The 25,960-nt window shown below is 44.2% G+C and overlaps 1 protein-coding gene across 9 annotated transcripts in view; it reads right to left on the bottom strand.

Moving 5' to 3' along the window:
- HYDIN (HYDIN axonemal central pair apparatus protein) overlaps positions 1-25,960 on the bottom strand; it is a 335,154-nt gene that overhangs the window by 206,541 nt on the left and 102,653 nt on the right. For all 9 annotated transcript variants that reach the window (XR_005660565.1, XM_029074826.1, XM_039913571.1 and 6 more), the window contains 2 exons: positions 18,974-19,175; positions 16,638-16,821 (listed from right to left, as the gene is read on the bottom strand). Coding sequence is in view for 8 of the 9 variants with exons in the window: in XM_029074826.1 (XP_028930659.1) it covers positions 16,638-16,821; positions 18,974-19,175 (386 nt within the window). In the remaining variant the exon portion in view is untranslated. The remainder of the gene's footprint in view (positions 1-16,637; positions 16,822-18,973; positions 19,176-25,960) is intronic.

Genomic DNA, 25,960 nt, shown 5'->3' with positions numbered 1-25,960 from the left:
GCTCGGCACACAGTAAGCGCTTAACAAATACCGACATTGTCATAATGCATGACCGGCAACCAAATGCAAAACTAAAAAATACGGGATGAATGAATATTCCCTCCCCAGGCTGCTTTCGAGCGGTCGTTATTCGAGCAACATAGACAAAAAGGACAAAACGGCTTTAAATGTAAATACAACAGGAGGAAGGAGAACAAACCCAGGAGTTGCTTGGTTTTATTGATGAATGTAATCCGCCCAATCAAGCATGCTACGCAGGCATCAAAAATGCCACGATTTTCAAATGAGGAAATGAATGCCCACTCCTAGCATCGGAAATGTTGCCACACGACGGGGCTAGAAGAAGTAGGGAGGCAACTGCTGTGAAATAGACAGCCACATCAGACTGGGGAATGGATGACGGCGGCGCAAGCCCGATGGATGAGACGTCACAACGTGGCGGGGGAGAAGGCTGTATTAATGGCCACTGTAGGTTCTCCACGACGTTTGAGCCAGCTGGGCCACCAAAACCACCCCTCTAATCACGGAAGAACTGGCCTCCTTCAACATGTTTTAGGTCATTCAAATGAAATAACGTGACACCAAAAGAAGTCCAAAAGACAACCGGATCAATATCTATTGCTTAGCGATTGATCCGCCATAGCAAATGTAAAACAGCATCTAGGGGACCCTAAAATAGTCACATCGTCTGTCTGTTGGGTGTATGGTATACGGACCAGTTCATTATGACCAATGTGAACAGCGAGTAAGCCCTGAATATTTTCTGCTACCTATTGGGAGCGGATTATACATCAAATATGCCCAACTGATCTATTTTCCCCTCAGTCATGAGCACATTAAAAAATTCAGACAACCCTAAAACCTGCCGCCAACGGAGACTGCTCATTATTCAAAGGTTGACAGGTATAATGCAGCTCGAGATAATGGAAGCCAGTTCAACAAAACCCATAAGCATAAGCAAATGTAGGCAGGAGAAGAAAAACAGTAAAAGCGACGGCTATGAGGGTGAATATGCATTTGTAAAGACCGGGACGGTGTGCAGGCTGAGTGGATAGGGCCGACTTGAGGATCTGACGCCCCAAGCCTAACCCTCCGCGGCAGAGTTACGACGGCCACCCAGGTCTTCCACCGCTGCTTCTGAGATCAGGAATAGCCATAAGTTACGGAGTCACTGATGAAAGGAGACAGATTTGATGGGACTCATAGATCTAGGCATCTAGGATAAAAAGCCAGGGGGAGGTACAATAAATAGTTCCGGGTCTGCAGATGTTCTCTGGCCACAGCTGTGCAGGCCTGGAATTAGATGTTCACCAGAATAATTGCAGTGATTTTGCCATTATTAATGGTTTGGGGTTGAAAATGAGTGACCTGGGGGTTTCAGCCTGGGAATTATTTTCATCCTAAATAACTAAAAGTCACCCCAAACATGACAAGCCTTGTTTAACACATTGGCTGCCATTTCTCTGCAACTCAGGCTTCTCTTCCGCTCTCTAGGAAAGAGCTGGGAAACTGGAGGTGAATGAATTTGGAAACAAACCTTTAAGTTCTAGCCCAGGCTTGTCCCTGCTGTGTCTCCGTGGAGGGAGGTGTTTATCCCCACGTATTAAACTCAATTCCTTACTTGTAAACCGAGGTCCCGATGGAATGTTACTAGAATTACAGGACAGGCCGGAAACACATTGCAAGTGAGAAGCAGCGTGGCTGAGTGGAAGAGCCCGGGCTTGGGAGTCACAGGTCGTGCGTTCTAATCCCACTCAGCCAGTTGTCAGCTGGGTAACTTTGGGCAAGTCACTTCACTTCTCTGTGCCTCAGTTACCTCATCTGGAAAATGGGGATGAAGACTGCGAGACCCCACACGGGACAACCTAATTACCTTCTATCTACCCCAATACTTAGAACAGTGCTTGGCACATAGAAAGCGCTTAACAAATACTGTCATCATTATTATCGCCACAGAGGTCACAGAAAGAAACTATGAAATATGCGAAAAAACCAAAAAAACCTAGTTTCTGACCTAAGACTTCACCTTAAAAAAAATCATCGAGTGCCATCATGTTCTCTGTGCCAACAGTGGATAGGAAAAGAGTAGAAACGGGTACGGTGTAAAGACTCGGCAAATTCTTACTGTCTTTATATTGAATCAACACATTCCATCTTTTCGAAGTGTAAATTAGCCATGACTGAGTCTCACCCTCAAGGCAAGTGTCAGTTTCTTTACACTGAGACCTTCCAGTTCATTTAGTTTAGTTTCATTCTGAACCCTTCTTGACTTGGACAGCCTGAAATTTAAGTTTTTAAAGCCGTTCCTCTTTTTCTCTTCATATATGTTTCAATCCACCTCTGGGGTAAAGACCCCAGATTTGCTCATCTTGGTTCCTTAATAAGGTCTACTTTTATTCTCTCATCGTTAATTTTTTTTTCCCTTTGATGGGTTCTTCCTGAACAAGTGGCAACTTCACAGCTCCACAGAGTCCTGTAGTCAGAGCAGGAGGGATGAGCAACGATATATGGAGAGTCACTGAAGGAAAAGAGGGGGAGAATGTGTGTGTACTTTTAGTGTGTGTCACTTCAGTGTGTAAGGAAATTTGTGCAACAATAAGACAAAAAGCGGCCTCATTTGAGTGGCCCCAAAGAGACACTGTAGCCAGGACATTACCGATTGCATCACCGGGAATTAAACCACGGGATATTTATGAGGTTAAACAAATGTCCAAATCAACAGAATTAGGCTGTGTTAAATCTCGCATTATGAAAACTCATAGACAAGATATTGGGAAAACGAATTAGAAAATGTTAGGATATTCTGTAACCACAAGAGGACAAAGGAAGCAGAGGTGACAAGAAGAGAAAGGGAAGAAAAATGAATTATAAATGATGATTCGGTTATGGGCAACAATGAGCGTGGAGAATGTCAGAACTCCAAGAACTGGAAGAGCAAATGATGTTGCCTGTGGGGAACCGAAGGGACAGAAATCAAGCCTAATGTCGGTTTAAGAAACAAGAACGGGGTGGCTAATGCAGATAGACACTGTAATGGATTGGGTTTGGTGCAGGTTGTGTTAATCTATTGGGAAGGAGAATTGTGAAGGTAAAGGTGATAAGGTAAAGGTGATTTTAAGCAATTTATAAACCAATCAATCACTTTTATTGAGTGCTAACTGTGTGCAGAGCACTGTACCGAGCACTTAAGAGAGTATAACACAACAACAGACGCATTCCCTGTAGCACATTTATTTATACCCTTCCTCGGCACTTTAGTATATATGTAGAACCCATTAAACAATTTATTCCGATTATCCTTCTTGCAAAGATTTTTAAGTCTGTCAGAACATAAATTCCTTGAGGGCCGAGAACGTCTCAGGTGTTGATTTTTTTTCCCAAGAGGTTGGTGAACTGCTCAGTGGGCGGCTCAATCAATACCTTTACCCCTTTAGGCTCTCCCTTCAAAAGGTTGCTAAGCTCCTCCCTTTGCTCTCCCTCCAAACTGTTACCCTCCCGATCCAAGCACTCATAATAATAATAATGTTGGTATTTGTTAAGCGCTTGCTTACTATGTGCAGAGCACTGTTCTAAGCGCTGGGGTAGAAACAGGGTCATCAGGTTGTCCCACGTGAGGCTCACAGTCTTCATCCCCATTTTACAGAAGAGGGACTGAGGCCCAGAGAAGTTAAATGACTTGCCCACAGTCACACAGCTGACAAGGGGCAGAGCTGGGATTTGAACCCATGACCTCTGACTCCCAAGCCCGGGCTCTTTCCACTGAGCCACGCTGCTTCTCTATCCTATCCTATCCCATCTATCCACTCATCCTATCCCGCCTCTACTACTGCATCAGCCTCCTCGCTGACCTCCCTGCCTCCTGTCTCTCCCCACTCCCATCCATACTTCATTCTGCTGCACGGATCACTTATCAACCAACAAAAACATTGAGTCCATGTCTCCTCACTCCTGAAATACCTCCAATGGTTGTCCATTCACCTCCACATCAAACACAAACTCCTCACCAGCTTTCCCCATCCTACCTCACCTCACTAATCTCCTACTGCGGCCCAGCCCGCACACACCACTCCTCTAGCACCAGCTTATCACCGTGCCCCGATCTCAACTATCTTACCGCTGACCCCTTCCCCACATCCTCCCCCGAGACTGGAACTTCCTCCCTCTCCATAAACACCAGACCACCACTCTCTCCACCTTCAAAGCATTATTAAGGTCACATCTCTTCCCAGAAGCCTTTCGCAATTAAACCCTCTTTTCACTCATTCATTCCATCGTATTTACTGCGCACTTACTTTGTGCAAAGCCCTGTACTAAGTGCTTGGGAGAGTATAATATAACAACAAATAGCCACATTCCTGGCCACAATGATCTCACAGTCTAGAGGGAGAGACAGACAGATAGATAGATAGATAGATAGATAGATAGATAGATAGATAGATAGATAGACAGATAGATAAATTACAAATACATACTTTTCCCCAGCTCACTCTCCCTTCTGCACTGTCTGTACACTTGGTCTGTGACCTCTGGACATTTGATATTCACCCCATCTCAATCCCATAGCACTTGCTTACGTACTTTAAATTATACATTATAAATTATTTATTCATATTAATGTCTCTCTCCCCTTTTAGGCTGTATGACCGTTATGGACAGGGTGCCTGATGGCTAATTCTGTTTTACGGTACTCTCCCAAGTGCTTAGTACAGCACTCTGCACACAAGGTAAGTGCTCAAAAAATGCCATTGATGATGATGATGATGACAGTGCGGAATTAGAAACAGGTTGTTTTTTTAAAAACACCAAGAATGAATGTCACTTTTAAAGAAGAAGGTCAAAAAATAAAATTTGCATATCAGAAGGGATCAATCAATTGTATTTATCGAGTACTTACTGTGTACAGAGCACTGTACTCTGCCCTTGGGGAGAGTACAATATAAAAGAGTTGGTGGAAGGCTGTCAAGTAAGATTTGACAGATCCAATGTGCAGGAGCGGGTTTCGGTAATGATATCAGGTGAAGGAAATGGGTTTCCTAGAGCATTCTAAAGTCAAGGAACTCTAAATGTTAAAGCAGTAAAATTGTAGATGAGTTCCTTCTCACTAGAGAAGAGTTGTGGGAATCGATGAGGTGAGGAGATGTTTCAGAACGTTACAGATTGGTGAGAGATTCAGAAAAAGGTGAAGGGGAGAGATGAAACTAGGCATTTCAGAGAAAGAAAGATCACAAATTGAAGAAAACCCCTAGAAATAAAAGGAATCGTAGGGAAGATGAAGAGGGTGAACCTAAAGAGAGTATGAAAAATGAAGAAAAGAAAGGAAGGGGCGAAGCTAAAGGCAGAAGACTGGAGAGGTACAAGAGCTTAACCTTATTCATTTGAGAATATACAGTAGGGAGCCGGGCGTGAGCTTAAGAGCAAGATGAGCAGGTTAAAAGGGAAAGAAATGAAATAATAACAGAAGTACTGGTGGAGGTTGTCAGTAGACATATGTATTTAAGATAAGATTGACAAATGAACATAGAGAGGAGTTCAAGGGAGCATCGAGGAGTGTGCTACGGGTGGGTTTGGGCTGACAGTGGCAGTTTTCGAAAATAAAAAATGCCTGAATCGCTCAGTGAGCCTTTGGTTAGAGTTACCACTGGAATACGGAGAGAGGACAGAATGATAAAGCTGGTGACCCACGGACTTGTCACTGTAATCTAAAAGAAGGGTAAAAAGAATAAACAGAGATCATATGACTTAGGTGGGAGCTAGGGCTACGGGAGGTATTTGAAGCCGAAATCACATTCCGATGCAGAGTTCTAGGGCAACAGGCAGTGGACTGCAGGCAAAAAGACATTTGAAAGATACATTTTTTACACAAATAGGGGGGTGGAATGAGTACTGTAATCGATTGAGATCAGGAGAGGGCGTTCTGAAGGATAAGCCATGACTCTCTGATTAAAACAGAGAAGCTTCTGAGATCCCCGATAAGATGAGAAGATGCAAAATCAGTAATGAGACATAAACAATACCTCAAAAATTGGTTAGGAGATGGGGATTGGGTTTTAAATTGGAGAGAGGAGTGAGGCAGGACTGCCCCTGTAGTTCACTCTTATTTACTTGGGCAGTGCAATTTGGAAGTGGTAAGGGTCTACTGATGATAACATTCATAATAATGGCTCGAGAGAAAAATCAACTCTTCTTTCACACAGGAGGAACGTGCACAAATGTCAGATGCGATATAATGATGAAGAAAGTGAAGTGGAAAATAATACAATTTAGGAGAGGGGATGGGCAAGGAGAGAAAATTAGTCTTCAAGTGGATAGAAACACAAGATCCCTCAAAAATCAAGAGATTCATTTGAGGGACAAAAAGAAGGAAAAGAAAACTGAAGGGGCCAAAGTAGAAGACACAGAAAAAGGAGTAAAATCTTGGTATTTGTGTGGAAGTTGTCACTGGACAGTAGAGTGGGGAGTCTGATCAAACAAATTTAATTCTAAGAGCTAAATGTGGGGAGAGCCCCGAAACTATTGAGCTCAGATGGTTGAGGTTTTCTCTTTCACACTGTGGGTCCCAGAATTAATATAATAAAGGAACTTATTTATTTAAGTCATGGTAGAGGGGGTCTGGGGAGTGAAAAACCAAAAATGACTTATGGCTCGATTCATGTCTTTTAATTTTTGAGAAAACAATGGAAACATAAACCTAAAATAAAGGTTATATGAACTTGTCAGAGGAAAAAAGACCCGGAGCGGGCAGATGAAAACAGCAATAGAAATTAAAATCTGCTGGGACCTCAGAATGCTGAGTTATTTCAGGACAAAGCTTAAGTCAGACAAAGCTTGGTAAAGGAGTCAATGAGCAAATGAGAAAAGAATACTAATGGAATAAAGGAAAATCAAAAAACAAATAAGTGTGCCAAGATATGGAATACTATCTCTGCAGTGTTGTTAGCTGCCCCAGTGAAGAAAAATGCCCTTCTATGCGATCAATGAGTGCTTACTGTGTGCAGAGCACTGTACTAAGCCCTTTGGGAGAGTACAACATAACGGGGGGGGTAGACACATTCCCTGCCCACAAGGAGCTTGAGAATTGGTATCTACTGTCCTGAAATCACCTACATCCTTGAAGTGCTGAGTACAGTGCTCTGCATACAGTAAGCGCTCAATAAACAGAATTGATTGAACCTCTCTTCCAAAGCACTCCATCAGATTTGTCTGACGGGATTCATTCTCAGATAAATTCTTGCCGACGATGCTTTATCTGTCTCTCAATTTTCTCAGAGAAGTCCTCCCGTATGACTCCTAATGATGTGAGTATGAAACCTAACGCAGAGATTCAAACTTCCTAGGAGTTCGCTATCAGGAACACCCCTGCTCCCCTTCCCTAAAACACACATTACATTTCCCTTGGTTACTTGTTTTTTGCTTAGCAGCCACTGAAATATCACCAAGAGCGATTTGGGGAATTCATTCAATTCATTCCATCACATTTATTGAGCGCTTAGTGTGTGCAGAGCACTGTACTAAGTGCCCCCTGCCTTAATTTTTGGCATTTATTCTTCAAAGAATGGTACTTGATCCTGTCGATGTCCATTTGTCCCATTTTAATACAGAACTCAGGCAATACTGTTGGAAAGGCGACAACTCCACGGCTGGGCACATTCTGAGCATTCGCTTTAAAACCAGGACCCTAGTATCTCTCTTCCTTAGAGTCAGAGGAAATATTTTGCTCACCTAATGATCCGTGTAGGGATGTACGTGAATGGGGGGGGTGTGGAGAAGGGGGCTAATTTCCCTGCCAAGTTCTCTGTATTAGTCCTTAATAGTTCCACAGGGCCTGGTACAAGCCAAAAGGAAGAAATTCCATTTTTCTACCAAGTGAAATGTCCAATACTTAGTAACTTAGAACTTAGAAACTTCTCCAAGGAAAATGCCGCTTAGCAGGTCGAACTAAAGAGGACATTGAAGATGCTGACACTGGACCTGGAACCTCTGGTGCACACGCTTTACATACGCCTCTTTTAAACATTTCGTAGTCTCCAGACTTCGCCAACCAAGCCAAGGAATTAATGCTTCTTAAATGACTGCTTTTATCTGTCCACTGTGGTGTGAGATTTCGACAGAGAATTGGCTTTTCTAAGTCAGGACATGATGCTATTTTTCCAAAAATGAACAGCTTATCTACCTTCCTTCCCCAGACATCTGCTATTCTGTTAACCTCCTCCTACTCATGGTCCCTTCCCAAGCAAAAATCCCTCTCCTTTGACATGGATTAGAAAGGAAAAAAAAAAGTGCCAGATACACTTGTTGGTCGGGATTATGATACAGTCTATCGTTAGGACACCACCATTTCTCTCTTGGTTTCTCTGTTTCATATTCCTCTCTAGATTGGAAATTTGTGGTGGGCAGGGAACGTGACTGCTGACGCTGTTACACCGTACTCTCCTGAGCACTTAGTACAGTGTCCTGCACACGAAAAGTGCTCGATAAATACGGCTGATTGATGAGGGAAGAGCAGCTGCCCCGCCCAACCTCAGCCGATCGGCATTGTCACCTGTTGACAGCCGGTCCAGGTGAGAACACGGATGTACCCAAACATGACAGTCTGGGGGGGAGTAGCGAGAAGGTGACAGGAAGTTGAGGAGGTGGCAGAAGGGACTGACCCCTGGGTTATCAACCCCCTTCCCCCCATCTGGAGGGAAGCCAACACTCCCAGTGACGGTCAGGGGCTTCTACTAGGGAAGTCATCAGGTCAGTCAGTCTTATTTAATAATGTTGGCATTTGTTAAGCGCTTACTATGTGCAGAGGACTGTTCGAAGTGCTGGGGGAGATACGGGCTAATCAGGTTGTCCCACGCGAGGCTCACAGTCTTCATCCTCATTTTACAGGTGAGGGAACTGAGGCACAGAGAAGTAAAGTGACTTGCCCACAGTCACACAGCTGACAGGTGCCAGAGCTGGGATTGATCGAGCCCTCACTATGTGCAGAGCACTGAACTAACCGCTTGGGAAAGTACAATAGAACGCTATAACAGATACGTTCTCTGCCCACAACGAGTCCTGTTGGCTGGCCTGTTAGTCCTGTGGGTGATGAGGGTTGAGTGGGTGGAAGAGGGTAATATATCATTATCTACTCCGCTGTTGGTCTAGCGGAAAGAACACTGCCTTGGGAATCAGAAGACTTCGGTTTGAGTCTCGATTTTACCCCGTTCCTACCTGCCGGGGCTACGTCATCATCTCTAAAGGATTATGACTGAAGAACCACCTAGGGTGTTCTGTAAGGAGCACAGCCCAGCAGGAATCCCAAAAAATAGCCAACACAGGCAGTGAAGATCACAGGAGCTGCCAAGGCAACCATTTGTCATATCAGCACCGGGAGAGGATTCTCACTTGGGTGAACGAATTAATGAACTTCAGCAATCTGCAGATTTGGCCAGATATTTCAGGAAGATTTCTGAGATCAAGCAGTAAGTAGAAGCCTAGAGGCTTATAGTTAATGGGCAGGAATATGCAACGAACTCCATTGTATTCCTGGTCATTCTCACCAACTCTTTCACCAACTCTCACTCGGCTTCAAGGCTCTCCATCACCTCGCCCCCTCCTACCTCTCCTCCCTTCTCTCTTTCTACCGCCCACCCCGCACGCTCCGCTCCTCCGCCGCCCACCTCCTCACCGTCCCCCGTTCTCGCCCATCCCGCCGTCGACCCCTGGCCCACGTCCTCCCGCTGTCCTGGAACGCGCTCCCTCCTCACCTCCGCCAAACTGATTCTCTTCCCCTCTTCAAAACCCTACTTAGAGCTCACCTCCTCCAAGAGGCCTTCTCAGACTGAGCTTCCCCTTTTCCCTCTGCTCCCTCTGCTCCCCCTCTACCTCCCCTTCACCTCCCCTCAGCTAAGCCCTCTTTTGCCCCCTTTCCCTCTTCTCCTCCCCCTCTCCCTTCCCCTCCCCTCAGCACTGTGCTCGTTTGCTCAATTGTATATATTTTCATTAACCTATTTATTTTGTTAATGAGATGTACATCACCTCGATTCTATTTATTGCTATTGTTTTAATGAGATGTTCCTCCCCTCGATTCTATTTATTGCTACTGTTTTTGTCTGTCCGTCTCCCCGGATTAGACTGTAAACCCATCAATGGGCAGGGACTGTCTCTATCTTTTGCCCATTTGTCCATTCTAAGAACTTAGTACAGTGCCCTGCACATAGCAAGCGCTCAATAAATACTAATGAATGAATGAACTCTTTCAGCAGGAACACTGTCAGTCAATCAATGGTATTTATTCAGCACTTACTATGTGCAGAGCACTATCCTAAATGCTTGGGAAAAGACAATACAACAGAGTTGGTAGACAGGTTCCCTGCCCACGAGGAGTTTAGGTCTAGAATGGGAGACAGACATTAATATAGAGAAATTGTGAATATACAACATAAGTGCTGTAGGGCTGAAGGTGGAGGCAATAACGTGCTTAAAAGGTTAGAGAGGAGTATCAGATGTCAAATATTTGCCCTGGGAAATCAAAGTGGGTGACAAAGAAACCAAATTTCTATTAAATGCAAAATCAAGAGCTACTGGCATAAACTATGTATGCCCTTCTAACACCTCCTGATTTTTCTTTATTCATATTAATGTCTGCCTCCCGCTCTAGTCTGTAAACTAGTTATGGGGAGAGAACGCGTCTGCTAATTCTGTTGTACTCTCACAAGTGCTTAGTACAGTGCTCCGCTCATAGTAAGCGCTCAATAAACGTGATCGATTGATCGATAGATCTGGCTGAGCCTGAGAAGTTGCACAATCTCAAATGTAGGAAAAGAATAAAAATATTGATTGTACATTTACATCAAAAATAATAAATGAAATACCAAGTTGCAAGTAAGATGCAGCAATTAACATCAAAAAATCAACAAACTTGCATTTGTGATCATTCTAAGTGATTTTTTAACCCAAGAATGACATTTTTTGTCCTTTTGATACCCTATAAAGCAGTGTCCAAGGGAAAGGTCCAGGGGTCAATGTTCTAGTCAAAATACAGCCCGATGTCCATTTTATCTCCCCATCCTAGGTGAACAGTCTTTGAAATTAAAATAGGCGGTATCCAAGGTTTACTGCCTCCATCTGAAGAGGCTAGATAAAATCAGAAGACATCTTTTGCTCTAATGGCAATAAGGGAAGTTATCAAGTTATTTGCTAAGCCACAGGGAGCTCTTCCACTGCCTAAAAGGCACTCACGCACTTTCTTCCTCCCATAGTCATTTTCCACGGCAGTGAGGATTGTTCAGGTACAATTAAAAAAGGTTTAGCCAAGTAGAAAAGTCGAAAGCTTCCCACCCAAACCCTGACTTCCCCCTGACATTCCCATCTCTGTAGACAGCACCACCATCCTGTCTCACAAGCCCGTAACCTTGATGTTTTCCTCGACTCATCTCTCTCATTCAACCCACGTATTCAATCTGTCACCAAATCCTGTGGGTTCAACCTCCACCACGGTGCTAAATCCATCCCTTCCTCTCTATCCAAACTCCTACCACGTTAATCCTAACACTTATCCTATCCCACCGTGATTCCCTCCTCGGACTCCTCAGTGACCTCTCTGACTTCAGCCTCTCTCCACAACAGTCCATACTTCCCTCTACTTCCCGGATCGCTCTTCTACAAAACCTTTCAATCACTGTTTCCCCACTCCTCAAGAACCTCCACCTCCACATTAAATAGAAACTCCTTACCGTCGACTTTAACGCACTCCATCACCTCCGACGACTTATCTCACAACTTTCCTACTACGACCCAGCCTGCACGCTTCGCTCCACTAATGCCAACCTTCTCACTGCACCTTGGTCTCGTCTACCTCACCGCTGACCTGTCGCCCACGACCAGCCTCTGGCCCGAAAGCCTTTCCTCGTCGTAGCCGACAGACGACCACTCTTCACACCTTCGAAACCGTATTATGAGCGCATCTCCTCCAAGAGGTCTTCCATGGCGAAGCCTTCATTTCCTCTTCCCCCACTCCCCGCTGTGTAATACCTGCACTTGGATTTGTGCCCTTCATCCACCTCAGCCCCACAATACTTACGTACCTAACCGTAATTTATTTAGATTGATGTCCGTCTCCCCCTCCAGACTGGAAGCTCACTGTGGGCAGGGGATGTGTCTCTTGACTCTGTTCTACCATACTCTCCCAAGGGCTTAGTCCAGTGCTCTGCACACAGTAAGCGCTCAATAAATACGATCGATGGATTGAAAGGATCAGCATTAATAAAGGGAGGCTGGAGGATTATGAAAATGTCAACGTGGGAGAGCTGTGACTTGTCAAGGACAGAGGGCTAGCGGCAAATCCCTGTCCTCCCTTCCCCTTTCTGGTTTCCATTTCAGAGGAGTCAGCTCCCACATGTTTGCAGTGTGAGTCACAGTTAATGGCACAGCAGGGTGGAAATTTTTTTTTGCAACAAAAAGCTAGATCTGTGTCCTTTGCTGGCCACCTGGGCTTCTGGCCCAGCTGCTTTTGCTGAACTGACGTGCGGCCGCATCTATATACAAAGAGAAAGTCAACTAAATTTGAGCCTTGCTCGGAAAGCTACAACTGCGTTATCGGTGTGTCTTCCGCGGGCTTGGGTGCTTGTTTGAAATGGTTTTCTATTATTCACATTGCAATTATCAGATTTCTTTCCCCCTTTTAAGACGCAGTTAAATTAACCTTATATTTCCTTCCATTCCCAACAGGGTTCTCTTTGAATGTAGCGACACCTGCTAATAAGACTAGAAATGATCCACGGTCGCTGCTGTTTTCATCCACTGAGCCAAACGGAGCTCTAGCGGGCCCTTTTACATTCACAGACATCTTCATTTGAGAAATGCCACAAGCTCAAAAGCTCGTCTTAAAAGGTTAATCCGATCCAGTGGTAAGAGGGCTAAGAAAGAAAGAAACACCAGCAATTTGAAGTGCAATTTCTCAGAGGAATTCTCCTTATCGTGAGATCTGAATCGCGATTGTTTTTCATTTTTCCCTTCTGGGCTATTCATGCGTACTATCATTGCATCACTTCTACCTATCGATACGCAAGAACCCAGAGCTTGAGAAAGAATAGCACCAAAAGGTCAAAATGGGTCCTGGGTTCATCCTCTGCAATTCCATTCGTCGGGTACCACTGGAATGCAAAAAACAAACAAAATGCACCCAAATGGCCAGTACTTTTCCCCTGGAGGAAAACCCTTATAAAAAAAGGATTTTTGAAACCTTTAGGAGACTATCTAATGAAACTGGGTTTGTGTCCTCTCCTCTAAGTGTGGAAGAAGTAGAAGAATCTTTACAGTGGTGAGCCTTATTCTGCCCAGAGAAAGACGAGAATGGGCAGTCTGAGATTTAAGTAGGAACACCTATGTAGATTTGCGCAGGAATATTATTCAGGGCCTTTGAGCCTTGTGCACCCATGAAGCCTTTGTAGGGTTACTGGATGAATGTTCAGCAGTGTCCCAAAGGCACAGTGTTTCTACCGTTTCTACCCTCTGCACAGCCACTGCTGGCTCTGTTCCCCTTGTCCTTCAGCTCACTAGGCTCACTGTGGGAAGGGAAAATGTCTACCAACTCTGCTATACTGTACTCTTCTAAGTGCTTAGAACGGTGCTCTGCCCGTAGTAAGCACTCAATAAATAGCATTGATTGCTGGAGACAGAGGAGGAAGGGAGAATGGGGCTTTCTCCTCTAGTTTCCTCAGGCTGCATTTCTGTGCCCTCTGGAGTCTTTGGCAGAAGAGTTGAGTTTCAGACTAGAATTCCAGGACAATTTTCAGATTAGAGAATTTTGGTAAGATTTGATATGAATATGAGTAACATTCATAGGACTTGATGGAGTAGATAAATACAATTGGAGTAAGTAATCATATTCTTCTGGAGGAAAAAAAGGCATAAAATGTTTTGATTTTTACAGCTCTCTGCCATCATTTCAGTGAGCGCACAGAGCCCCAGGCTGGAAGTCAGATGACCAGGGAATGTGCCTCAGCTCGGCCACTGGTAAACCTGCTTGCCTCTGGACAAGTTGATCACTCTTTTGTGCCTTATTTCCTCTCTCTGTAAAAAGGAGCCATGACTTTCCCTTAAAAAGATGAGATGAGGCTGAACGAGAAAAAGGTTGTAAAAATACTTGGACTGCTTCAGAGGAAAACATTATCAAGCTATTTATATATATTATAATATTAAAATATTGTCATTTGTAGCAATTCTCTTTCTTAGATAATTATCATGATCCCTTTTCAAATATATATGTATATCTATATATCTACTTCTGTGTTCTGGGCAGCAGCGTCATGGGAGAGAATCAAGGGAGAAAACTCAAATTTACTACGCGGAAAGAAGTAATGGTAAACCACTTCTGTATTTTTACCAAGAAATCTCTACAGATCCACTACCAGAACAATTGCAGATGGAGGTGAGGCGTTCTGGGAGAGATGTGTCCATGGTATCGCTATAGGTCGTAGGCCACTCGACGGCATAAGATAAGATGTATTAAAATCGAGGGATAATGTGACTTAGCCAAGGTGGAATACAGTGATTTGGTGGCAGAAGCACATCCTGCCGCTTTTGATTTCTTGATTTGGGTTTACTATAATAAACCCCAATAGCATAAAAAGAGCCTGTCAGATCACTTACATGTACTATACAGAGTGTCAGTCTCTGATACTCCTCACAACATTTAAAGGGTAGGAACCAAAGACAGTCTGATCAGTGATCTCTCAAATGAGAACACAGAGTACTTCCATCGAATCTGAAGCTAAGCTCGGTTATTGTTTGCATTGCAGACCACGCTGTAATTGCAATCCCTCAGCGCAAAGATACATGATCCAGGCCTGAGAGGAGAGGGAGCTCTGATTCACGAAGATGAATAATCGTGTTAATGCTCATGACCTTTAAAGATCACTGTTCTTACCTGGTGGACTTGGTATATCACAGCTCTTTAGTGGACTAGCCTCAAGGAAAGATACTAGTAGCGATAATATTTATTAAGCGCTTACTACATGCAGACTTTAGACTGCAAGCTCGTGGTGGGGAGGGAACGTGTCTACCAACTCTGTTATATCGTTGTATTGTACACTCCCAAGCGCTTAGTACAGTGCTCTGCACACGGAGTGCTCAATAAATATGGTTGACTGATTGATTGTAGGAGGAAAGCATCAGAGATCCCTCTGCTGATCCCCTACCTTCTTCCATAACAAGAAATTCAGTGGAATTTGTAGGTTAAAACATCGCTTTAGGGAGCTATCTTCCCTACTGACCAGTGCCAGGTATCGAGGTTGAAGAAGCAAAGTTTTTTTGCCCCTCAAACAGAGCTCATCCTTAGGAAATGGGTACAAAACGATGCCTTCCTCTAATGAACAAAAGCCATAAGGCAAAATTCTGCATGCCAACAAATCCCAGAACCTGACTACAAGTCGCCAAGATATAATGACTTATGCCCTTCAGGAACACCTTCATCCAGCCAGTTTGCAGGAAAAACCATTACCCTCTTATTGAATAATTGCATTTTCAGATGCTGCTATTAGGGAATAATGCTGGTACTGGGGAGAAAAGGGGGCAAAACCAAGAAGAGATAGTTTTCATTTGCACAATACTGTGCACAATTTGCACAAACCCTCTTTTTCCCCTTTTCCCTCTGCTTCTCCACCTCTCCCTTCCCTTCCCCACAGCACTGTACTCGTCCGCTCAACTGTATATATTTCCATTGCCCTATTTATTTTGTTAATGAATTGTACATCGCCTCGATTCTATTTAGTTGCCATTGTTTTTACGAGATGTTCTTCCCTCGACTCTATTTATTGCCATCGTTCTCGTCTGTCCGTCTCCCCCGATTAGACCGTAAGCCCGTCAAACGGCAGGGACTGTCTCTGTCTGTTGCCGACTTGTTCATCCCAAGCGCTTAGTACAGTGCTCTGCACATAGTAAGCGCTCAATAAATACTATTGAATGAATGAATGAATACTGACACCGAGGTATTCTGCTTTGAATGAAATGCCTTAGAGAAGAGATTAGCCAGGGTTCCGGCCTGCCCTCTCTCAGGGAAAATCTTCTGGAGACATGAAATGAACACTATTATAAGAAGAAAAACCACAAAGATCGAGACACCAAGAAATCATCAAGGAGCCCATAAACAGCCCTGATACCATACTTGAATTACAATCTTCCCAGTGAATGGCATATTAAGTTTTCCCATTTCTGACAATATATTTCCCCTACGCTACCCAGACAGGAATAGACTCATTTATTTAAAAAAGCCCACTATTTCCACCTATCTGTTTAAAGGAAATATTTGCTTTCTTGCGACTGGATAGATGACTTGTGGGACGAGTTACCGCTCAGATGGAAGCTTAATTTTTTCTCAGTTCATAACTATAGGAATAGTCATTGTAAACATCTCATTGTAATGACCGTTTGACTATATCTTGCATACTTTGAAATAGAAAGCTTCTCTGTTAAAATGAAAGTAAGGGACCATCCTGTATTACCAATTGGGAGATCATTCGATCAGGTTTCAGACTATATAGTTCCCCAAGGGTCCCTGATCGCATCTCTGAGCGGCCCTTTAAAGTGATGCCCGTTGGATACTTGTGTTTATTAGGTAACTCAGTTACCTAATAAACTCAAGAGAGGCTCAGGATCCTGGTTCTTACCAGTGGTTCCACGACAAAAATGTTGTCTAAGAACAGCATGGCATCTCCCTGCACCATCTTCCTGTGATTCTCAAAAGTGCGCGAGAGAATGGAAAGACGTTCCCGGAGCGAAGGGTCTAGGCTGCACTCTTCCAGAAATTGATCAGTCTCCTTTTCTTCTTCCCAAGACAGATCAGCACACAGCCTAAAGCAAGAGACAGAAGAGCGGACGTCGTTGGTGAAAAGTGAAACGCAGACATCCTAGACCACAACCACAACTGTCAGGATGAAGTCACTGCCAAAGGGATGGAGGAAAATCGGGCCTTCTGACCCTGAGACCGCCCAGGCACATACCCCTCTTACCAAGGGGCAGAACCAGGATGTTGGTGATCTATTTCACTTTTACCTCTTATACTCCAAATTCTAACGCATATTTTCAAGATATAATGTGGACTCGGTACGACGTAAGAACGAAGGAATGTTACAAATCTGTTTCTGGCGTACTATGTTCCACACGTATGGGCGAAACTCATCGCTCCTGTCCCTCTCTCCCTCGGTCAAGTCTTTTATCACCAATCCCCAGCCCTGGATTACCTCCATGAAATGCTTCCTCTGCTCCTGTGCTCGTCCCGCTGAGCACTGTTGGAAGAAATCCAGGCACCAGGTCGACTCCATTCAATTCAATTTTATCCTTATTTGCTGTAACTCTGCCCTCTCTTCGGCACAGCAACCATACAGCTCCTTCCTTATCAACTCCCAAGCCCACTGCCCCCGTGAATGATTCCAGAACTTTAACTCTCTTCTGAAATCCCCAGTGTCCCTACCCACCCCCTTTCTAGCTCCTCATGACCCTCCCAATACTTAATTGGGGAATGGGTTTGTGTAGCTGAGATGGTTTCTAGTTGCATGCAGTCTTCTCCGTGCCTGATTTACACTGGTTCACATGCCCACTTACAACTGCACCCCCCGGTTCATACACCTGCCCGCAGCCATAAACGCATTGAGAACTGTATTAAATAGCTCAGTGTATGTAGTTCTCTTTAAATATCAACCCTATTCTAGGTCTAAGAAAATCCAAAGGAACATCCTACATTTAACTAATTACAAGGATGAGAAGCAGCGTGCCTAATGGACAGAGCACAGGCTTGGGAGGCAGAAGGACCTGGGTTCTAATCCTGACTCCACCACTTGCCTGCTGTGTGACCTTGAGCAAGTCACTTCACTTCTCTGTGGCTCAATTCCCTCCTCTGTAAAATGAGGATTAAGACGATGAGCCCTACCTACGTGGGACATGAACTGTGTCCAATCTGATGATCTTGTATCTACCCTAACACTTGGGACGGTACCCGGCACATAGTAAGCGCTTAACAAACACCTAATAATGAATTAAGTGCTTGGCTAAGGACAACGCAGGTAAAAGAAACGATTCCTGGGCTTACAATCTAATAGAGGAGATGATCACTGAACGCTTTACAAATAAGAGGGAAAAGGAAGTGGCAAGATAGGTGGAAAAATAAATGCTTAGATAACAGAGTACATAGACAAATATGTTCATAAGTGATAGAGGTGACTGCATATACTTAAGTACAGAGGTAGGAGAACAAGACTTGGGAAACAGTAAATTAATTGGGCAATGCCTCCTGGAGGAGATTGGGGCCGGGGGTGCGGGGGGTGGTGTTTGAAGATAGAGAAAGCTGTTGTGTGGAAAGTCCAAAAGGGGAAGGAGTTCCGGGAATGGGGGAGTATGAGCAAGGATCCAGAGGCAAGAGAGGTATAATGGAGGGACAGTGAAATGTTCACCTGGGGAGAACTTGGAGCCTGGGAGGTCAGGTAGTGGGGTGAAGAACACAGAAAGCTATGCCCATCTGCAGTTCACAGGAAAAAACAATGGCTATTACAGAGCCGCGGCCAGAAACACATCAATCTTTTATTCCCTGGGGTGTAAACTTCTGCTGTCTCTGATCATTCAAGGGGCTTTTCCTTTTAATTCTATTGCACTGTTCTCTCCCAAGTGCTTAGAACCGGTGCACGTAGTAAGCGTTCAAAAAATACAGTGACTGATTGAGTGACTGATTTTCAGCTAACATGTGCCCTGAGGTAAAGCGACGCGATTGGGCCCCATTTTCCGGCTAAGACCGCGACTCTTAGGGGCAGCTAGTACATATCCCCTGTCCCTGGGATCACTTCTGAGTGAAAGGATGATACAGGTGAAGTCCCAGGAGGCTCCTGGTCCATCTACCCACAACTTTCTCAGTAAAGAGGTGGATGGAGGAAGAATTCAGTCCGTTATTTCCTGAAATAATTTAAATTTCTACCCCTAAAAAATCACAGTGCTCTGATAGATTTCTGGTCCAAACCTTTGTTTTTCTTCATCCTCCTCTTCTTGAGTGGCAAATATCTTCCACTGGAAGTGTGTAATGATATTACTTCGGTTGTGAATGGTTACAGTCCTCTGATTGACCATAGATATATAGGTTTTCTCGATGGTCAGAGAATTCTTATCCAGCCTAATGTTGACGTCTGAGGCAGCTCCATATAAGGTGACATAAATATCTTCCCCTAAGAAAAAGCAAAGGGCAGAAATGAAGTGACTTTTCTTTTAGGCTCAACCCTCACACCAGCTTTCTCTTCGGGGCCGAGGGCATGGGACGATAGATTCGGGTATTTAGTTCTGTTTTTGGTAAACCAGGAGATTAGAGAGGATTTTTAAAAATGGAATTTTTCATTTTAGAAATCATGTAAACCAAGATGGAGAGCAGTTTGGTTTCAGTTCTGGTTAGTAGAAGAAACCACAATCGTCCTTTACAAGTCACGATAAAGTCACAGTTACAGTGCTGCAACGCCTTGAGATGCAAGGCGGATTTCGGTCCTCAAGTTGCTCACACAAATCTGATATCCGGGCTACAGAAGAGTCATTCATTCATTCATTCATTCATTCATTCATTCATTCATTCAATAGTATTGACTGAGTGCTTACTATGTGCAGAGCACCGAGTCGAGTCTACCCTTTTGGCGAGACCTGTTCAAGACGGGGGTTACGATGCAAAACGCACAGTGAGCACAGCTTTGTTGTACCGCGTACTCTCCCAACGGCTTAGAACAGTGCTCTGCACCCAGTAAGCACTCGGTAAATACCATCAATTGATTGATTGACTGAATCAATGAACCTGAGTAGGAGGTCTTCAGTGCTCAACCTGTGGACGCTGTTGCATCCTTTAGCGGGACTGGAGAAACACAATTGTATGCATTTCTGGGTCCTCCTGGCCCTATCACTACACCAGTCATTTAACATTAGTCAATGATTCGACAATAACAATTTTCAGATTTCCAGAGTACAGAATTTTTAATTGCATCAACCGCTTAAAATTTTAAATGGTAGAGACATGAGCTCACAAACACTTATCAAATATACACGGGAGCATGATTAATACCGAACGGCCGCCTTGCATTATGTAAAGCCAGACTGCCGCAACCACGGCCCAACAGGGCCGTAGTATGATGAATAATAGAAGCGGCGTGGCTTAGCGGATAGAGCACGGGCCTGGGAGTCAGCAGGACCTGGGTTCTAATCCCGGCTCCCCCACATGTCTGCCTTGGGACCTTGGGTAAGTCTCTTAACTTCTCTGGGCCTCAGGTATCTCATCTGTAAAATAGAAATTAAGACTGTGAACCCGTGTGGGACACGGACTGTGTCCAACTCGATTCACTTGTATCTATCCCAGTGCTTAGAACAGTGCGCTTGGCAAATCATAAGCGCTCAACAAGTACCGTAATAATAATAATTATTTTAATAATATGGATGCATTAATAGCAATAGGTTAATATTATATAATAGATTATCCTATATAATATTACATAATGTGATACACTGATAGTGTATAATATGTATTATTATGACAGCGATTGATAGCTAATCACCAATAATTGATCAGAATTAATACAATATTGTTGTTATTATGGCACTTGTTGAGCATTTATCATTAGGGTACTTGTTAAGTGCTTAGTAAACACTGTTAACAATAACAATAATAACATTTATTATTACTACACTCAGTTCAACAGTGTGTGGGGTTGCTTTCTGGCCAAAACCCTCATTAAGGAAAACTAGCGTTCCAATATCCACAGTGTCCGAGGCCGCACACACAAAGCACCTCTTCCAATACCACCACTGCCCGGATCCAAACAGGCGGGCATTGTTGGGCAAATATACTCTAATTCCTTAACATCATTCTAGCCAAAGTGCCTAGCGAAAATGGATGCGCTGGCAGGATGCCCTGGATGTGTTGGGGTAGACACAGAAGTCCGCAAACAATTCTCGTTTGGTATAGCTCGGCTGGCACAAGAGTCCCTTCACTGCTGAATTGCAGCTTGTAATTCGAAGAGCGCCCGAAAGAACCACCTTCATCATCAGTATTTACTGAATGCTCCGTGTGTACAAAGCACCGTATTAAGTGCTTGGGAGACTACGATACGACAGAGTTGGAAGACACGTTCCCTACTCACAACACGCTTACTGCCTAAAGGGGGAGAGAGACATTAACTAATTAATTAATTGGGAAGCAGCGCGGCTCAGCGGAAAGAGTCCGGGCTTGGGAGTCAGAGATCATGGGTCCGAATCTCGGGCCTGCCACTTGTCAGCCGTGTGACTGTGGGCAAGTCACTTCACTTCTCTGCGCCTCGGTTACCTCAGCTTTAAAATGGGGATTAAGACTGTGAGCCTCATGTGGGACAACCTGATGACCCTCTGCCTACCCCAGCGCTTAGAACGGTGCCCTGCACATAGTAAGCGCTTAACAAATACCAACATTATTATTAACAGACCAAATTTATAGATAACTAAGTCTCGTGGGGTTGAGGGTGGGGGACTATCAAATGGCCCAAGCCTAGAGAGCCAAGGACACAGTTCCTAGTGGAACTTCAGAAGTATTCGGGGCTCAAGACTAAAGAGACACCTATGCCTTTTCTTAAAAAAGGGGGATTGATTTGAATACCTCTATTATGTTCGGACATCAATCGATGGATCGTGTTCAGTGAGTGCTTACGCTGTGCAGATCACTGTACCGAGTGCTTGGGAGAGTAAGACGTTACATTCAATCGTATTTATTGAGCGCTTACTAAGCAGAGCACTGTACTAAGCGCTTGATATTACAGAGTTGGTAGGCACTTTCCTAGCCCCCAAGGAGCTCAGAGTCTAGAAGACATCAGCGCAAAAAGCTCAACGCACGGTGCCAGCCCAGTCCCCCTTCAGTCGGAAGAGTCGACTGTGGATGTGACCCATCGGCAGATGAAATGGCACTGTGAATGAGCTGTTAGGGGCAGACCACCGGCAGGAACACACCGTATTCGGGGGGTGCCGAATGAGAAAAGACATTTCATTTAGGACCACACACAGTACCTTAATAGATGAAAAATGATCCGCTTTCACAGTGATAAAAATGGTTGGGAATTTCAACTGACAGGAGGGCTTTCAGTGGGGTCATACAGGGGGGCATTTTGCAGTTATGTAACTTGGCTACTGAGGCCTGGAGATAGCTTCTTGGCTCTTATTTGACCTGCTGATCTTTATTAGGAGGTTCTGCCACCTTCTTCAGCCTCAGTTACTTTTAAAGAAATTGATTGAGCAGGGGTAAGACACAGAAGAAACAAACTCATTCAGGAACCTGCCATCGCATGACACCTGAAACCCTAATCAAGAGGGACTCGGCGGGCTGGCTAAGTGAACCGTGGTAGTTTCACAGAGTATATTAGAAATGTTTGTATCTGCAAGGACACAGACACAGACAGCATAGCACATCAAGGCACCGTTCCTCCTTTTCAAATAAAGAATTGAGCCATCTAATTGCCCTTTACAAGGACTGAGGGGAAACCAATGAATGCTTGAGTGGGACACAAATAACAGGATGCTTATGATGCCAGAGACGCCACGTCCCGCTGCCACAAAATGCTCTCCCGATACAACACGTGATTACCATAATGGGGCCATTATCCTGAGAACATATAAATAGGAGTGTTGATCTTGACCTGTACAAGCATTCCTGCCCTTTTCATGTTGTTTATCAAATATCACTTCTAAGCATAATACGTATAGGTCTAGAGCCCCCATCCTAATCCCCCAGCCCTACGGGGGCACAAATGGATTTTGAGTTTTTCCACCCCTTTCCAAACCCATGCACGCTCTCTCATCTGACCCATAGCGTGCCACACTTGGGGCAGTTCCGGGGAGGGACCATTCCCAGGAACTCTGTCCCGGGTCCTACAAGGGATTTGTTTCACCAGTGGAAGAAAACACAAGAGGCAGAGAAGAGTGACAGCATCAGACTGGGGATTTAAAGACTATAAACGATGGCTAGAAATACATGAATGTGACCAGGGAATGTGTCCGTTTACTGGCGCATTGTTACCTCCCAAGCCCTCTGTACGGTGCTTTGCACAGAGTAAACACTCAATAAATACAACTGGATGAATAAATCTCTAGCCTCTTGGTTGTTCCGGGTCACTTCTTGGCCCGGTGTCAGTTCCTCCCTTTTGGTTTTCCTCTATCCTTCACAAACCCATTTTCAGAAGCCCAGATTTGGTGGTAAAAGAAAGTTTGAGCAGATCCAGGAATTGACGGGCAACTGGAGATGAAGGGCAGTGGAGAGAAAGTGTGTAGGCATCAGGGTGGGAGATGAACTGATAGAAGGAAAAGTGCAGAGTGAAATTCAGTTAGGGAGAGGGAAGTCGGAGTTGAAATCGAAGTGGTGAATCTCTGGTTTGGGGGTGGTGGTTACGCTGCCAATGGTGATGAGAAATGAATGTAGATTGAGTTAAGGGGAGAGCTCAGGACCGAGCCTTCAGGACCCTCAGTTTAAGGGTGAGGAGAGGATTAAGAGCCAACAAATTAGACTAAGAAGAAACAGAGATGGAAAGATACTAATAATTAGGGTATTTGCTAAGCACTCACTACATGCCACGCACTGTACTGAGTGTTTAGCATGAGCCAAGATAATTAGGTGGGACCCAGTTCCTGTCCAACATGGAGCTCACAGTCTAAGTAGGAGGGAGAACAGATATTTAACCCCCATTTTAACTTTAGAAAAGTTAAATGACTTGCCCAAGGTCCCTCAACAGACAAGTTGGCTGGGTATACTGCTCTGGTCCCCCGACATCCAGGCCTATGCTCTTTCCACTAGGCCGCACCGTAGAAAAGGACCAGCGGGGAATTGTATTAGTGAAAACAAGTCCAGAGGGAGTTTCTAGGAGGATGAAGAGACAAACGGTGTCAAAGACAGCAAGCCATTGATGAAGATTTGATTTAGTCAAAAGGAGAGGGGAAGATGTGGGTCTAAGTATTTTGAAGAAAGAACAGGGTCCACGGTTTAGGAGTAGGGGTGGGTTTTAAGAGCAGGTGGGAGTTCTTCTGAGAGACAGCTGAGAAAGAGGAGAAGGTGGAAGTGGAATAGCAGAGCACTGAGGAGATGAGAAGCTCCCTTGGGGAAAGGTCATGTTAGATGGCTTTGCTCTTGCTAACAAAGTAGTAAGCGAACAGAGGGGACGTTGGTAGGAGTTTGCAGGAGGCAGAAGTACAAAGAGAAGCAACACATTCCAAGCGCTTAGTACAGTGCTCTGCACATAGTAAGCGCTCAATAAATACTACTGAATGAATGAATGAAGCAACAAGGCCTAGTGGAAAGAACACGGGCCTGAGAGCCAGAGGTCCTGGGTTCTAATCCCAGCTCTGCCGTATATCTGCTGCGTGACCTGGGGTAAGTCACTTGATTTCTCGGTGCCTCAGTTTCTTCATCTGCAAAATGGGGATTCAATACCCATTCAATACTATTGAATGAATACCTGTTCTCTCTCCTTCTTAGACTGAAGCCCATGTGGGACCCGATTATCTTGTATGTATCCCATTCTTAGTACAGGAATTGACACATAATAAGCAACTAAAACCACATTCTTATTATTACACAGTTTGCGATCAGTTGTATATAAGCAGTGCTACAGGAAGGTAATTTGGGAAGCAGTGAGAGTAGGATTCAGGAAATATAATAGAATCAATTGTGTTGGCTGGGTTAAACTGAAGACGTTATCTTATTCAAACAACAACTACACAATTCTTATATCCAACGCTCAACTGCGCTTTGTCATATTTTTAATTATTCTCTCTGTTTAAAATATTTTACCATTGAAAAGCAACACAAATGAGTGTGTTGGCTTCTGAGGAATAAAATAATATTTTATATAATTAGTATGTCTCCTATGTTGTCACCGTATTTATAATAATACGTTTTGCCTTGGCAGGTAACAGTTCTATCTAGTTCCCATATCAAAACAGCACCTTTGCAACGATCACGATAAGCTTTGCAAAATGGTTAATTAGCATAATAAGTAAAAGACAGACTATTTTGCTTTAGAGGTGAGAAAGACTGAGGGAGAGTTAATAAAACCTGTGTGAAAAGGCAAAAACAAAAATGTCAATGAATTGCAAATGGCACTAGCTCTCCCTAGAAAATAATACTGGTAAGTCCATAAACAGGTGATGCATTTTCAACAACAGTAATCGGTACAAGATTCGGAAACTCAGGCCTCTATCAAACGTAGCTCTCTCGACACTCCTGTCAGTAACACCTCCACGATGAAACTAATCTCCATCGGCTTGGGAAGCTTTGCAAAAACCGCTATTTCTGTCGTAAGGTCAGGTTCCCTTCATGATACCAAAATTCAAATAGCTGCTTCAAAAGCCAGCCAAATCAACAGATGCTGATCCTCAAATCAGTGGTTTCCCAGAGACTTGTTTACACTGAAAAGGTCTCTAGGTGCTCACAGCTCTCGAAACACTAACACAATTTTATGCATCGTTATCTTCTGGAGGCAATAAGTGGACTTAAGGAATGCATCCAAGCTCCAATTCTTCTAAGTTCAAAGAAGCATTTTAAAGGTAGCTAGACGGGCCAGCTCATCCTGCAACGACACCGTTGTTGTTTTTCTGAGAGAAGCAATCCCGCTTCCGCACATGGCAGATGGCAAACACAATCATTCTCACCGAAAGTTCTGCCGGCAGAAAAATAACAGGAAATTTAAGAGGGGTTTGAAGAAATTCCTGCTCAAGTGGTCCGTAACACACTACTAGAAGGAAAGTTGTGGTGGAAGTCTTCATCTAGGACATCCCTAATGATAAGGATGGATGTCAAAGCAGGCAATTACCGCACATCTCCTCCAAACATCCCGTTGCCTCTGTCAGAGAGAGAATATCTGACTGAATAGACTACTGGTCTCAAATAGTCATGTATTTCTCTCATTCTTTCAGGACAAGAAAAGTAATGGCCTTGTCAGGATGAACTTTTCACGACTGGACTACATAA

The sequence above is a fragment of the Ornithorhynchus anatinus genome, chromosome 11 (assembly GCF_004115215.2).
Source record: "Ornithorhynchus anatinus isolate Pmale09 chromosome 11, mOrnAna1.pri.v4, whole genome shotgun sequence".
NCBI classification, from domain to species: Eukaryota; Metazoa; Chordata; class Mammalia; order Monotremata; family Ornithorhynchidae; genus Ornithorhynchus; species Ornithorhynchus anatinus.
The sequence above is the reverse complement of the archived record's forward strand: the minus strand, read 5'-3'. Positions and strand labels throughout refer to the sequence as shown.